General features: G+C 47.2%; 6 protein-coding genes across 7 annotated transcripts; 2 read left to right on the top strand and 4 right to left on the bottom strand.

Annotated features, from left to right (window-relative positions):
• The first annotated feature begins 2 nt into the window (after positions 1 to 2).
• Positions 3 to 1,852, top strand: FOXG_21875 (uncharacterized protein). The gene has a single exon (XM_018402249.1). The coding sequence runs from the start codon at positions 92 to 94 to the stop codon at positions 1,781 to 1,783; it is 1,692 nt and encodes a 563-aa protein (XP_018255194.1). The 5' UTR covers positions 3 to 91; the 3' UTR covers positions 1,784 to 1,852.
• Positions 1,853 to 2,349: 497 nt separating this feature from the next.
• Positions 2,350 to 4,331, bottom strand: FOXG_15268 (uncharacterized protein; the record flags this gene model as incomplete). The annotated part of the gene is made up of 8 exons (XM_018395351.1): positions 2,350 to 2,958; positions 3,027 to 3,291; positions 3,343 to 3,449; positions 3,511 to 3,722; positions 3,780 to 3,850; positions 3,905 to 3,958; positions 4,032 to 4,106; positions 4,162 to 4,331. The coding sequence occupies 8 exons, from the start codon at positions 4,329 to 4,331 to the stop codon at positions 2,350 to 2,352; spliced, it is 1,563 nt and encodes a 520-aa protein (XP_018255195.1).
• Positions 4,332 to 4,692: 361 nt separating this feature from the next.
• Positions 4,693 to 6,568, bottom strand: FOXG_15269 (uncharacterized protein; the record flags this gene model as incomplete). The annotated part of the gene is made up of 3 exons (XM_018395352.1): positions 4,693 to 5,334; positions 5,400 to 5,692; positions 5,750 to 6,568. The coding sequence occupies 3 exons, from the start codon at positions 6,566 to 6,568 to the stop codon at positions 4,797 to 4,799; spliced, it is 1,650 nt and encodes a 549-aa protein (XP_018255196.1). The 3' UTR covers positions 4,693 to 4,796.
• A 463-nt stretch (positions 6,569 to 7,031) lies between these two features.
• Positions 7,032 to 7,142, top strand: FOXG_21876 (uncharacterized protein; the record flags this gene model as incomplete). The annotated part of the gene is made up of 1 exon (XM_018402250.1): positions 7,032 to 7,142. The coding sequence occupies one exon, from the start codon at positions 7,032 to 7,034 to the stop codon at positions 7,140 to 7,142; it is 111 nt and encodes a 36-aa protein (XP_018255197.1).
• A 1,158-nt stretch (positions 7,143 to 8,300) lies between these two features.
• Positions 8,301 to 8,670, bottom strand: FOXG_21877 (uncharacterized protein; the record flags this gene model as incomplete). Its single annotated transcript, XM_018402251.1, has 2 exons — positions 8,301 to 8,397; positions 8,447 to 8,670. 2 exons carry the CDS (start codon positions 8,668 to 8,670, stop codon positions 8,301 to 8,303), a joined length of 321 nt encoding a protein of 106 aa, XP_018255198.1.
• A 736-nt stretch (positions 8,671 to 9,406) lies between these two features.
• On the bottom strand, positions 9,407 to 12,104 carry FOXG_15270 (uncharacterized protein). Of its 2 annotated transcripts, none has more exons than XM_018395353.1 (2): positions 10,118 to 12,104; positions 9,407 to 10,061 (listed from the first exon to the last, which is right to left on the bottom strand). In XM_018395353.1, the coding sequence occupies exon 1, from the start codon at positions 11,912 to 11,914 to the stop codon at positions 10,481 to 10,483; it is 1,434 nt and encodes a 477-aa protein (XP_018255199.1). In that variant the 5' UTR covers positions 11,915 to 12,104; the 3' UTR covers positions 9,407 to 10,061; positions 10,118 to 10,480. The 2 variants fall into 2 exon arrangements, with proteins under 2 accessions (XP_018255199.1, XP_018255200.1); XM_018395354.1 differs by having other exon boundaries at positions 9,407 to 10,112; positions 10,171 to 12,092.
• Between the last annotated feature and the right edge of the window lie 478 nt (positions 12,105 to 12,582).

A 12,582-nucleotide genomic window follows, 5' to 3' on the forward strand; every position in this document is an offset into this window, starting at 1 on the left:
GGACCCCGAGGATATAAGCTTGGCTAAGAAATCAGTCTTTCAGCCGCAACTTCGCCCTTTTGAATATGTGCTTTACGGAGGATGGATAAACATGGCAGATCATCTTATTGACGATGCTGATGTCAATGAGATTGGTGCTCTCGGGCGATCACCTATCTTTTCAGCCTGCCATTCTGGCTCCGCAGAAACAGTCAATTTGCTTATTCGACGTGGCGCTGACTTGAGCATTACTGATTCCCTAGGATTGACATGCCTTCATTTAGCAACCGCCTGTGGTTTTGAAAATATTGTTAGGATCTTGGTGGAGTCAAAAGTTGAGTTGTCACCACAGGATCATACAGGCCGTACACCATTACATCTTGCTTCAACAAGAGGCCACATCAAGTGTTACCAATATTTACTCCAGCGAGGAGCCGATGTCAATATTAGAGATAAATGGGGTGGTAATGTTGTACACTACGCATGTATTCACGGCCAGGCTGAGCTAGTAAGGTTCATCTTCGGAAATGCGCCCGACAATTTTGCAACCGATCATTATTACAGATTAGGCTCGCCACTCATTGTTGCAAGTCATTATGGCGATGTCGATATGGCAAAGCTTCTTTTTGAGCATGGGGCAGTGTCGTCCTTGTTTATTACCGACACCCTTGGTAACCTACCACTTCATTATGCAGCATCTTATGGCCATGCTGAACTTTTAGAACTATTCCTAGAGCATGGTGGGGAAAGGACACTGTCTGTTTCGAATTCGGCTGGCATCACGGCACTTCATCTTGCCTGTGGTGCGAGAGAGCGCAATAGAACTATCAGTCTTCTTCTTCGCCCAGGAGTTGAACAGTCGCTACTGACGGGAGACGAGGAGGGGGACACACCACTATATGTGGCGTCTGCAGCAGGATACGCCAGTTTTGTCAAGTTAATGCTTCAGTACTCAGAGCCAGAGCACCAACGTCTCCTAGAAATGAGGAACAGGAACCTCGAGACGCCTTTGTTTGTTGCGTCATACAACGGGCATACCGAGGTAGTGAAGATACTACTAGAGCATGGAGCAGAAACTACTCTTCATGTCCTCAACTCTCACAACATTAGTCCTTTATGGGCAGCATCATTTAATGGCTCTAGCGAAATTGTCAAAGAACTACTCTACCACTGGGCAGGAAAGACCATTACAACTGCTGGTTTAGGAGGTGAAACGCCGTTACATGCCGCCACGACCGAGAACCATGCCGAAGTATTGAAGCTTCTTCTGGAGGTCCCTGCTGTCCCCGTTAATCAAAGGACTACTTATGGCTTCACGGCTCTATTCATCGCCTCAAGAAATGGATATCACGACATGGTAGAGTTACTGCTCTCTGCGGATTCGATTGATATAGACAGCGAAAGCTGGCTGGGCTTGAGTCCCTTATTTACGGCTGTGGCTAATGGACATCTCGAAGTTGCAAAACTGCTCCTCTCCAAAGGAGCCCATCTACAACCCTCTGTCAGTATTGGCGGGGACTTGCTCTGGTGGGCTCGACGTTCAAACAAACCAGACTTAATACAACTACTGAAAATACAGGAAGCCCTCATCAGTACCGCCAGTGGCTCGTGCAGTCCTCTACTTGGTCCATTCACCAATTTGGAGCCTCTATCTCGCGACGCGGGGACTTTAGACTTCACACCCGGTGCTTTCTGGTGTTATGTTTGTACCTTGGGCGTACGGGATGACCAAGAGTTCCATTGCGTCGAGTGCAGCGATTCTTACATGTTTCTCTGCCCAGAATGCTTTAGTCGAGGATTCTAGCTGTGTCCGAGATTGCATGTTTTGGTTCCATTTCAGTCTGATGAATCGGACAGTCAAAGCAATGAAGACAGTTCCATAGATTCGAAAGATTCATAGTTTACAGGTTACTGGGGAGTTAAGACCTCCGCTAGTCACTGAGCCAGCATAAGACCCCGAGGGGAAGCCAATACCCGATTCTCACAAACAAAGACCCGAGCTACAAAGGGCCCAAGCTTGAAGAAATGGCTGAATACCATATGGTCGAGTGGCCGGAGGCGTCTGGTTGTGTGATGATGTGGGTTAATGTAGATGCATGAATTAATAATTCTGATACCTCCTTACAATACGCTCGTGCTGACCCCCGTGAAGGAAAGCGGACGAGCCTTGAAATAATTATCCAATCCATCGTAAACGGTTTCTGTGTGTGCGATAAGCTCAGTACAGGTAGTATGGGTCAACGTGCCACAGAACGGAGGCAGTCTCATAGTTTTATAAACGCGACTCGAATAGGAACGGTGGATCATATAACTGGACTGTTTTGCCAGATAATATAATCTGTCCTCTGCCATAGCCCTTCTCGTCTGCATCTATTTTTGGATTGTGAACTTGCTTCGCTTCCGCAATTGATCTCCGTAGCGGAAGAGATACCAGAACCCAACAATACCAAGTATGCTCAAACCCCCCAAAAGACTACAACCCTTTCCAATTCCTAGATTCAGGTAGAGAGGCCTACCGAATAGAATGGCAGCTGCGGCAAACGAACTCCTCAATGCATCATTGGCGGCAAAAAGACTAGCCGCGTAATGAGGATATCCCAGTGGAAGATAGATGAAGATCCCAGAGCCCACAACAAATGAGAAGCCGCAGTAAATGACAATACCAAGCGTTGGCACCTCCCAGGGAATTGATTCTCTCGCGCCCCATCCAAATAAGAACATGCCAATTGGCGCACCAAAGACACCAAGTAGTCCAGGGCGTAAGAAGGTCTCGGGGACATCATAGGACCCTAGTGCTTTGAATCGCTTTTCGATGCATATACGATACCAAGATAGGTACCACATGATGCCAATGATACACGCGATTAGAACGCATACAAAGACGGCGCTCGTTTCTCCAAGATTCATTCCATAGATCTTGGGATAGACAAGTGGGAAAACCTCGAAGAAGGAATAGTATATTCCATAAGTAAAGGATGTCTACACAGATGAATTAGTTATGGAGATCTCTGGAAGGGAAGACACGAAAGACGATCAAGGCAGCCTACGTAAATGTTCACAAACGCGATTGAAGGATCCTTGACAGAGATCTCGAATGGCTTAATCAGCGCCGCTTTTATGGTATCTCTGGGGGTCACTGCCATCAACGCAATGGACGTTGCGTCAATGTATTTGTCCGACCCAGTTTCTTCTCGCAGCAGTTTGGACCTGTGGTACAGCAACGTCGGTGTAGATGTCTCGGGTAAGAAGATGACGAGGAGGACGAATACAAAGCATGAGAGCCATAGCAGTTCCCACATTGACCACCGCCATCTATTGCTGGTTAGAACGGGTCCAATTAGTACAGAGTCAGGAGGAGCTCACCCCTTGACAACAACTGAGAAGCCTGAAAGCAATGGGCCAAGTGCCGGGCCACAGTACATAGCGCCTGACCATGCCGCTAGACTGTATGGTATGTAGATGACGGAGAACTGTTGGTCAGGCAGTTAGTGACTAGACAATATGGTGAAACTAGAGAAAATCTGGTGTTACCATGTCGGTAAGGCTCGCAGCGCCAGTGGCGAGGCATGGGCTTCCGAAGAATCCTTGCAGGAAACGAATGATGAGGAATCCAGCAAAGTTCTCTGTCAATGCCGCTCCGATGCAGAGGAGATTGAAGACGGCGAAAGTAATAATATAGATGGGGTTACGTCCGATGTAGAGGACTTCGCTGAGTGGAGAGAAAAGTAGCGGCCCAAATCCATCTGTAGATTCTCATCAGCCTGTATCAAAAGTCGTGACCGTAATTGAGAAGGACCCACATCCGAGCACGTAAAGGGCGAGACCTAGCGACGCCGCTGTTTCTGTGACGTTGAACTCTTGCATGACCTGTCTATATGCTGATTTAGTGCGCATCTTCCTCATGTCTAAGAATGGTTTGACGTACCCGACGCTTGGAACGTAAATCGACGATCCGCAATAGATGGTAAAAGTGTACAGGCTGTTTAAAAAGAGGTTTGGTTTCAGCAAAGTTCAGGTGGTGATTGGGATTCATTAAATGAGATGCAACTTACCAGATTAGGACGGCCACTGCACTCTTCCTCATCGTAGACCAATTTTGAGGATTCTCAGGATCATCATCTGATTTCCTGCGTTTGTCGTGAGAAAAAAAACAAAGATTAATAGCATACGCCTGTCACTCACCATCCAACAAGTATGCAATCATCCCCTAGCTGGAGATTAGAGAGTGAGGACCCGCTGCTTGCCTCCTTGGGATACTCATCTTTGTAGCTTTTCAATGCCAGGAATCGATTGTTTGTTGCTAGCCTGACAATCGTACCCAGGGCCGTGGTCCGGAAATAATGGGCTGTCATGTTGACAAGGTTGTGATGATGGGTCTGAAGTGTGTGGACTTGTGGAGTTGCATCCTCAGAAGCCCGACTGAGATATGAGGCAGTCTTATGTGTTTTTCTTGATACTGCAAGCCTTGTCCGAACATTCAGCTACTTCCTTCAATACAGGCCGATGGGTATGGGTATTCGGGACGACCAAGGAGTCTTCGCCCCGCCCTTAGGCAATTCGGGATTTGGGCGGGGCCCCCGTATCCCGGAGCATTTTACGCCGACCGGTTCGGGGAAAAGAGCGAACTGATGTCCAAGTAATTGGTCTATTATCATTATTGAATTTAGCTGAGACATCAGAAAACATACATCACTGAGAAGGCCCTGGCACCGATTTCGCTCATCAATATTTTTAATTTCTTTGCTCATCCGCTCAGTCAATGCCCTTCCAGCTTCGTTTGACGCTCTATAATACATCACGTCATCCACTTTCATTCCTCATGTCAAGTCCCTCAGGGCGTCAAGCCATTCCTCTTCAAATAAATCCCCAAGGGTGGTGTCTTGGTGATTTGCAGAGACTTCAGTATAGGCGGGCTGATAATGCAAGGTCGCCGTCTCAGTCTGAAGAATGGAATTGGCGATTCTCTTGAGTTCCAATAATATCTTCTTGGCCCTTGGCCATATATCCTCATAATGCCTGAGCGTGCCAAGGCAAACGCGGATCCGGGATCGGGCTACTTCGGCTTCATCCTCTGGTAGTGCCGACTTGCAAGCTACGAGGTGAGCAATGGTGCAGCAGGCAACCATGCAGATGACGAAAGGCGATAACTGGGCTGAGCCGAGGGGTAAGATGATAAGGCACTGGTTCTGCTTGCGGATGGCCTGTAAGAGCTTTTGCAGATGCGACTGGCGATTCAGCCCGCCTCCACTGCTGAGTCCCAGGAGCAGCGGAGGGGGGGGCGACCCGCACGTAGAGATTCCTTCAATAGGATCATATCGAAGGGTGGAAAAGGGCCTGTGTATGTAAGCAAGACATCTAGGATTCCTTTGGTCAGTTCGATGCAACAACTAGCTAGAAACATATGCGATTTCTTTTCTTACGTGTACATCATCATGTGTGATTGTAAAATGAGTTGATCCAAGAAGGCAGGCCGAACATCGAGGTCTCGTTTACTTGGCGGTAACATGGCAAACCAGCCGGCGATCTTGGCCTCAAGATTATCACAGAGTATCTCTGCTTTGGATGTTGTCTTGAACTTGAGCGATGCGTGCAGTGTGGTAGCAAATATTACACTTGCATCGATGTAATATGCAAACGAAGAAAACTGCTTTTCTTGCATGTCGTACTCGCGGTTATGATACTCTGCAAATGTCGTTCTTGTTTGCGGAATAAGCTTCGTAGTTAGTTTAGCAATGATAACATTTGTCCTGGGATATACCTGGGCGATTACCATTTCATTGTACTCCTTATCTTCGCATGGTAGATCCACGTCAAAGCTCATGTCCTTCAGCCTCAACGTATAGTCCTGTCGGATAACAGCAAAGTTTGCGTCGCTCACATATAACATCCACATTGTGCGTCTCCAACTTTCTGCGAGTACTGGATCGCTTTCGGAAATAAAGCCTGCAAGTGTTTTGGTGTCCATGCCAATGAGGCTTGCTTGGTGCATTGCCTTTGATAGTAGTTCATCGGCAAGGTCCTGCTCCGCGCACATGCTCTTTGCCAATGCTGTCAGCAGGGTTGTTTGCACGGTGAATCCATCTATCTGTTCGTTCTGCCCCAATAGAGAATCTTCGATTCCAATGACAGGTTTACTCGTGTAAAAAGAGCCGATATGCTGAACAGCGGCCATGACATGCTGAATATTAGGGCATCCAGCGGCATACCTCGCATCAAGAGCTGTTCTCGGCAGGATAAATGGATGACTAGGGTGAAAATTTTCATAATACAAATCAATAAGCTCGATTCCAAAATCGCGAGTTTCCATCACTCCAAAACCTAAAACCGAGCCGGATGGCGGCTGTTGAAATTCCGGAGCAAGGGATGTAAGGCTATCAGTGGGTGTCAAATTATGCGGCTGGGAATCTTGAGCCCGCGGTCTTCTTGACGTTGCTTTATAGCTACCGCTTCGACGCGATTCGGGAAATGCGCAGGTTCTGGAAAGGCCTTGGCACCGGGAACAAATTGGACGTGTCCCATCGCATTTCAGATGCTGATTTCGACAAGGGACACAGGCAAGCGTCGCTCGAGTTTTGGATCGGCGCTCCATTATGAAATAGAGGTTCACTTGTTATCCGATATAAATGCTTTGAATGCATTGGCTATGCTGTTGATTATTGCGGTTTTAGATGGGCCTTTAGAAGGAAGGACAACAGTAAAAGTTATTATTTAGCCTCCGAAAAGCGGTGCTGCCAAGACATACCTATGACTCAGCAGAAACTGTAGGGTTAGCTATCTGCATAGCCTGCTTTGTAATTGTTTAATTACATGGGTTTAGCTACAAACCTCTATATTTCTAACTTGTATAATTAAAATATATATTTAAAATCTAAGCTTTTTAATACATTCGATCGTTAGTGGTTCTCAATTGGCTTAGCTTGGCCAATTCATTAGCCATACCTATCTCAGCATTTCTAACCTTAACTCTGATTTCTCCTCTAATGCCCCCGCGGAAGTACCAATATTCATTCTTCTCAGGAACATCACTACTGCTCCAGCCACCACTCGACGAAATGTCTGCAAATTCTGGCGTCGCTGATAGAGGTGATTTTGTCGACTCAGATGATGAATTTGAGATCGAGGAAGTTTCCGAAGACCCCCAACGTTACCTAGGGGGTCTTTAAAACCCTATTTGTATTGGCGAAACCCTAGCCGATCAGTATCGAATTGAACACAAGCTAGGTCACGGAGGGTTCTCAACCGTCTGGATGGCATACGATATACTGGGGAAGAAAGATGTGGCGCTCAAGATCATGACACCAGAAGTCTCAAATGAGCATGATTATAAGATCCAGACAGAGATCGCCAGAGATATTCAGGATGTCTCCCATTTTATACTCTATGAGAACACGTTTCTTCTCCGCGGAACTCACGGCAATCACCGGGTTAAGGTATAAGCATGAACAATGGTCCGATTTACATCGCCGAAACTCTTCTTATTCATCGAGGTTAACATACTTTTAGTCATTAGTATCTTCTTATAAGTTACATCCCTATTAGTCTCTGTATTATCCTTAACTCACATTTTTACTCTGCTTTAGCTTTCTTCTGGAGATAAAGGGTATTCTTCTCAAAGAAATCGATATCTTATTTAGCTCGGTCTCCCATAGGGAGAAGGGAGAAGAATACCTGGAGGGCAAGATCAAAACTGACAGCCTCGAGGGCTAGCCTACCACATAACAACGGTTTTACCTCCAAGTAGGTATGATAGACTACTAAAGGGGATGCAACAGATCAAGCTGACAGGCGGTGTGTCGTTATATGACATTAACTAGTTTCTATCCCCATACTATCATAGCAAGTTCTTAAGCAAAATACTCAAGCCTCGGGAGTCCATGATAATAATGAGCTCGAGGATAACTATAGTTAGGTTAATACTGGCAGTTCAAAAGCGCGTCGTGGCACTATGAGTCAATCAAGTCAGTACGCATCCCAATCAATCAAGTTTAGTAGTAAAAGTAATAGTAAACAACCTTCAAAAATCTTGTCGAGAACATACTTAGAGTTCGGCCCATGTTGCCAACAGCTTTTCAAGTTGGGCCATTCACATCGGCGGACGCTAGCGTGATCCTGGATCCTAAAGCATCCATGATGGCCAATAATAGTCGAGACGTAGTTCATGTCTATTTTCCTCGATTAGTGAAAGGCAGTAATCGTCGAGTTGCGGGAATGCTTACTGCTTGCAGTCGCAGGCATTTCATATGGGAATAAGTAGATAACAAGCACGAAGACACAGAAAGCATCTGTGATAAGTTTGGAAATAGTTCCAGTGATAACCAAGTTTAAGGTCCCTTGATATGCTTATTTCGGGGCAGCAGAGAATATATAGCCGGAAGGGTATAAGATAAAGAAGGAAAAATCGTGATACCAGCAGCGAGGCTAGAGTTCGGTCAGTCATACTCGGGGTCCAGATATCACAAACTCTTACCTGTTGAAAGCCGTTGATGAGGCTATACAGAGAGCTGATAAAATCGACACAAGGACGGAGCAGAGCATCAAAGTATGAGCCGGTACTTCCATGATGGGGTGAACTCTAGACCAAATCTTGGATACGGGGAGACCGTTATCCTTTGCAAAGGCCCAACAAATCTTTGACTGATACGCATAAAGCGCCATTATAGCAGAGGTCCAGCAAACAGTAAGACCGGACATCTTAACGACAGCACCAGCCTTGCTCCTGCTGAATGCTATGTAGAAGAGCTCAAGCAGAGGACACCATTTGCTGCGTTTACAACATCGTCAAAATCTGTTAAGCAATACATAAGAAGAATTGCAAGAGGCCAAGCCGTCACGAAGCCGATTCCCACTGTGAAAAACAAGGCCTTTGGGACGTTATTCTCGGGATTTTTGATATCTTTAGTCAAGTGAATAGCACTATCAATAAGTACAAAATTGTAGTTGGCGTTAATCAGGCTAGCCAGGAAGGCTATGCCTTTGGAGTTCCGGCCGCTTATATTATTGGTACTCGTGAAAATGAAGTACGGAGACGTATGAAAAGGGTTGGCAGCGGGTACGGTGATCACGATAGCGAGGCAGACAACAATACTGGCTAACATGCCAAGCGATACACTCTTGGCAACGATAGTCTTATTAATGTTGATAATGCAACCATCCCAGTCGAAATCAAGTCCAACCAAATAGACCTGCCAGGACTTGATTTCACTGGTTGTTTGTATTCGCATCTCACCAGTGACTGGTATCGTGAAACTCGCAATGATGGATGACAAAATTTGACACAAGCCAGTACCATGTGGCCTATCAAGACACTGGCCTCAGCCGTAGACACGATACCACCTTACCTTGGTTGTTTACTACGTTGATCAACACACGCTCAGAACAACCATATGCATGTATAAGAGATTAGTTTTCGCCAGGGCTGTGAGACCTTCTCATTACGGTCTTTTTGTCTGTGTATGGTCGATGTGTCTCAATCAAGCTGGGCTAACATGTATCCTTATCTCTAATTATTAGATTTACACCTATCCTATCAAGTCGCATAGAGGCGTGTCTGTACCCTCAATTGCTGCCCTACAGACGGACTTCGCGTGGGACCGCCACTTCATGCTCTGGGATGCCAAGAAAAGCGAAAATATGTACATAGGACTTCGTTCCTTGTTATGCCTATTCACAACCCGGTTGAAGGCTATGGAGAATCCAACTGAGTTAGAAGTTAACCATGGCCTCAACCATACTTTCGATAGACCCGCCAAGATAATGGAGAGGTCACCTTTGATGGTGTCGCTTAAGCCGGATATAAGTGGTCTGAAGTCAGTCACAGTCACAATGCATCTCAACTCAAATCCTTTGCCGGTTGATGGACGAGTAAACGACACCCTCTCGAAGAGTCAGGAAGGAGCCACAGGACCCGATAATCTCTTGTAAGTCCTCGTCGTCCAAGTCCTCGAGCGACGCGAGAAGAACCCCAGTTCCTTGAAGGAGATGGGGCGGTATACTACCGAAGCAATAGCAAGTACCTCTCTGCAGAGGTCTGCATCAATCGAATCAGATTTTTTCCATCATTCGCTCGTAAAGAGAATTGAGTCCTGGGGGGGAATTGCTTTAACTTTATTTTCAATCATCAAACTTCTTCGAGTCTTACTCATTTAGTAAACAAAGTCATCAGGCCGCTCTTTGTAACGATCGATTACTCACGCGCTGGCGGTGGCGACAGAGATAACCCAATATCCATATTCTCCATGCAAACTTATAACCTCGAAAGCGGTTGGTTGAGCTTGTTGTTATACTTCTGCAGCGCTGAGGCGGTCTTGAGACGGGCCTTGCCGATGCTTCTTGATAATGAGTCGGAGGAGGCATGTCCCAGAGACTCCAATATGGCTTTATTCGAGGTGGCGATTTTCTCAGTAGCGGCTATTATGGTCTTTTGCATGAGTTTACATCACCAGCTATCCGGATGGTGAGCAGACCCAGATAGGGTAATTCGTTCCTTCGTGTCATAGCCGGCTCATCCTTGCTCCCTAGCCACCTCCTCCAAAGGCCAGCGCATGGGCTCTTGCCAAAAGCTGCCCAAGTAATCGGCAATAAGCCGCACCAAGAAGGTGCCCGCATCGTCTATAAACCAAGATTTGCGGCACCGATGTAGTAAGACGCCGTAGTATGCCATGATTATGAGGGCTTCAGGTTGCTGTTTTCGTACGGTATCCAGGAAGTCTGCCGTCAAGAGTACAGGAAATGCGGTTGCAGCATGTACGTTGTCCTCGAGGGGCAGGTTAGCATGGATATTGAAGGCCCATTGTAGCGTGCGAGCGGCTCTTAGGCATCCTGTCACTGCTGTCGGGCCCAAATCAGAAGCTCGGATGAGACTAATAAGCTCGACACATTCACTGCCACCATGCTTCGCTGCTTCTTCGGCGTTGCGTATGTTGAGAAGGAATGGACGTATGCTAGACTCAAGAATAGTGTCATACATCGAGGAGGTTACGGTTCGAACCCCTCGATGGAGATGTGCCAATTCGAGAAATCTTTCTATAAAGACGTGAAAGTTGGCACGGTAGTGAGTAAACGTCTCATAAAGAATTTGGAGACTGAGAAGAGACGCAAAGAGGAATCGAGGGACGCAAGTCTTGTTTGGATCAGACCCACCCCTATTCATTAGTTCGGGAGGACGGTTGAACCACATGAGAGCGCGAGTCTGAAGCTCAGTAGCAGTGCGACGATGAGATGTGGCATTTTCAGGTGATAATAGACCGAGATGGTCCGCTGATAATGCGAGGAGCTGGTCCATAGCATACGGCGCTACATGGCACCACTTTAAGGCGATATCGACAACAAGCCCTATGAAGCTGCCGGCAAGGGGCATATCTGTGATGGCATGGTGAAGTAAGCTGAGATGTTCGGCGGTGAAGATGGGTTGAGGAAGGCCGCTAGGGATTGTTGCAGGGGAAGAGGAATCAACGAAAGTGGTTACGGCAAGTGTGTCGGTAAAGGAGGGGAATGTTGTAGGAAAGGGGATTAGGTCATCAGTAACCTCAGGAAAACCAACCCGGCCACGCGAGCACGATGGCGGCCGTCCAGCAGACTGAGGAATTTGGATAGCACTGGCGTCGGAGCAGCTATCGGCACAGTTCTGAACTTGATTATTGCTGGCATTGTTCGGGATGGCCTGGAGTAGAGGCAGAGGGTGGAACGGAATCGGGGATGCGGTTGGCGTAGTGGTAGCGGGCGTTGCGGAGGATGGAAAGGAACATGATCGTTCACTGACGGCGCAGTTGCCACAAGCAGGTCGAGATTCGTCGCATTTCATATGCCGTCGCTTGCACTCCCAACAGCCCTTACGCGACTTGCGATGGGCGCGCCGGAGCTTGGCAGCAACGGTGCCGTCCTGGGAGCCAGAGCCGGAGCTGGGGCGTTTGCTCTCTGAGGCGGTGTATAGATTCATCGCAAAGGGAAATGACCCAGGGTGGCAGGCGAGTGTCGTCGTTGTCGTCCTGATTAGAAGCAATAGAAGATCATGGTCTTGGCTGGTGTTGTCTATCTCCAAGCAGCTAGTGTCCGTGGAGCTGGAGCTCCTCTGTGACGTGGGTTGTGACACGACTTTGGAGAGCGGCGGTGGTTCTAGAACGGCAAGAAGGGAGGGGAAACAACAAAAAAAAAAAAAAAGAGAGAACCCTGTCAGATCGGAAGACAAGACGATTAGTCAGATTTCGGGGATCCGGAGTTTCCTACGATGGAGCAACACCCTGGTAGTTAAAGCCGCATTCGATTTGACGTCCTTTTATCCTTTTCAACCTAGGGGTTTCGCAGTAGCTTCGCGAGCCTGAAAGCGTGCATGGACGAAAAGAAGGTATTACGACGCAATTCCGAGGAAATTGGAGGGACGCCTCGCGTGCATGAACCAGAGCATGTGCATTGCGTCGCAATGTTTGCAGCAATCATTGTTGTAGGCTGTCGATGCAAACAATAATTATTAGAGTCAGCTGATGGAACCGCGACACGTTTCTTTTTTTAGGTTTCTGATTTTCATTAGTGCGGTAAGAAAATCGCAGTGCGTTTCCATCTAGGGAAATATGGGGTAAAAATGTTAAGCAGTAATTGGTTAAAAACAGG

Source organism: Fusarium oxysporum, chromosome 5 (assembly GCF_000149955.1).
Source record: "Fusarium oxysporum f. sp. lycopersici 4287 chromosome 5, whole genome shotgun sequence".
In the NCBI taxonomy this organism is placed as follows: domain Eukaryota; kingdom Fungi; phylum Ascomycota; class Sordariomycetes; order Hypocreales; family Nectriaceae; genus Fusarium; species Fusarium oxysporum.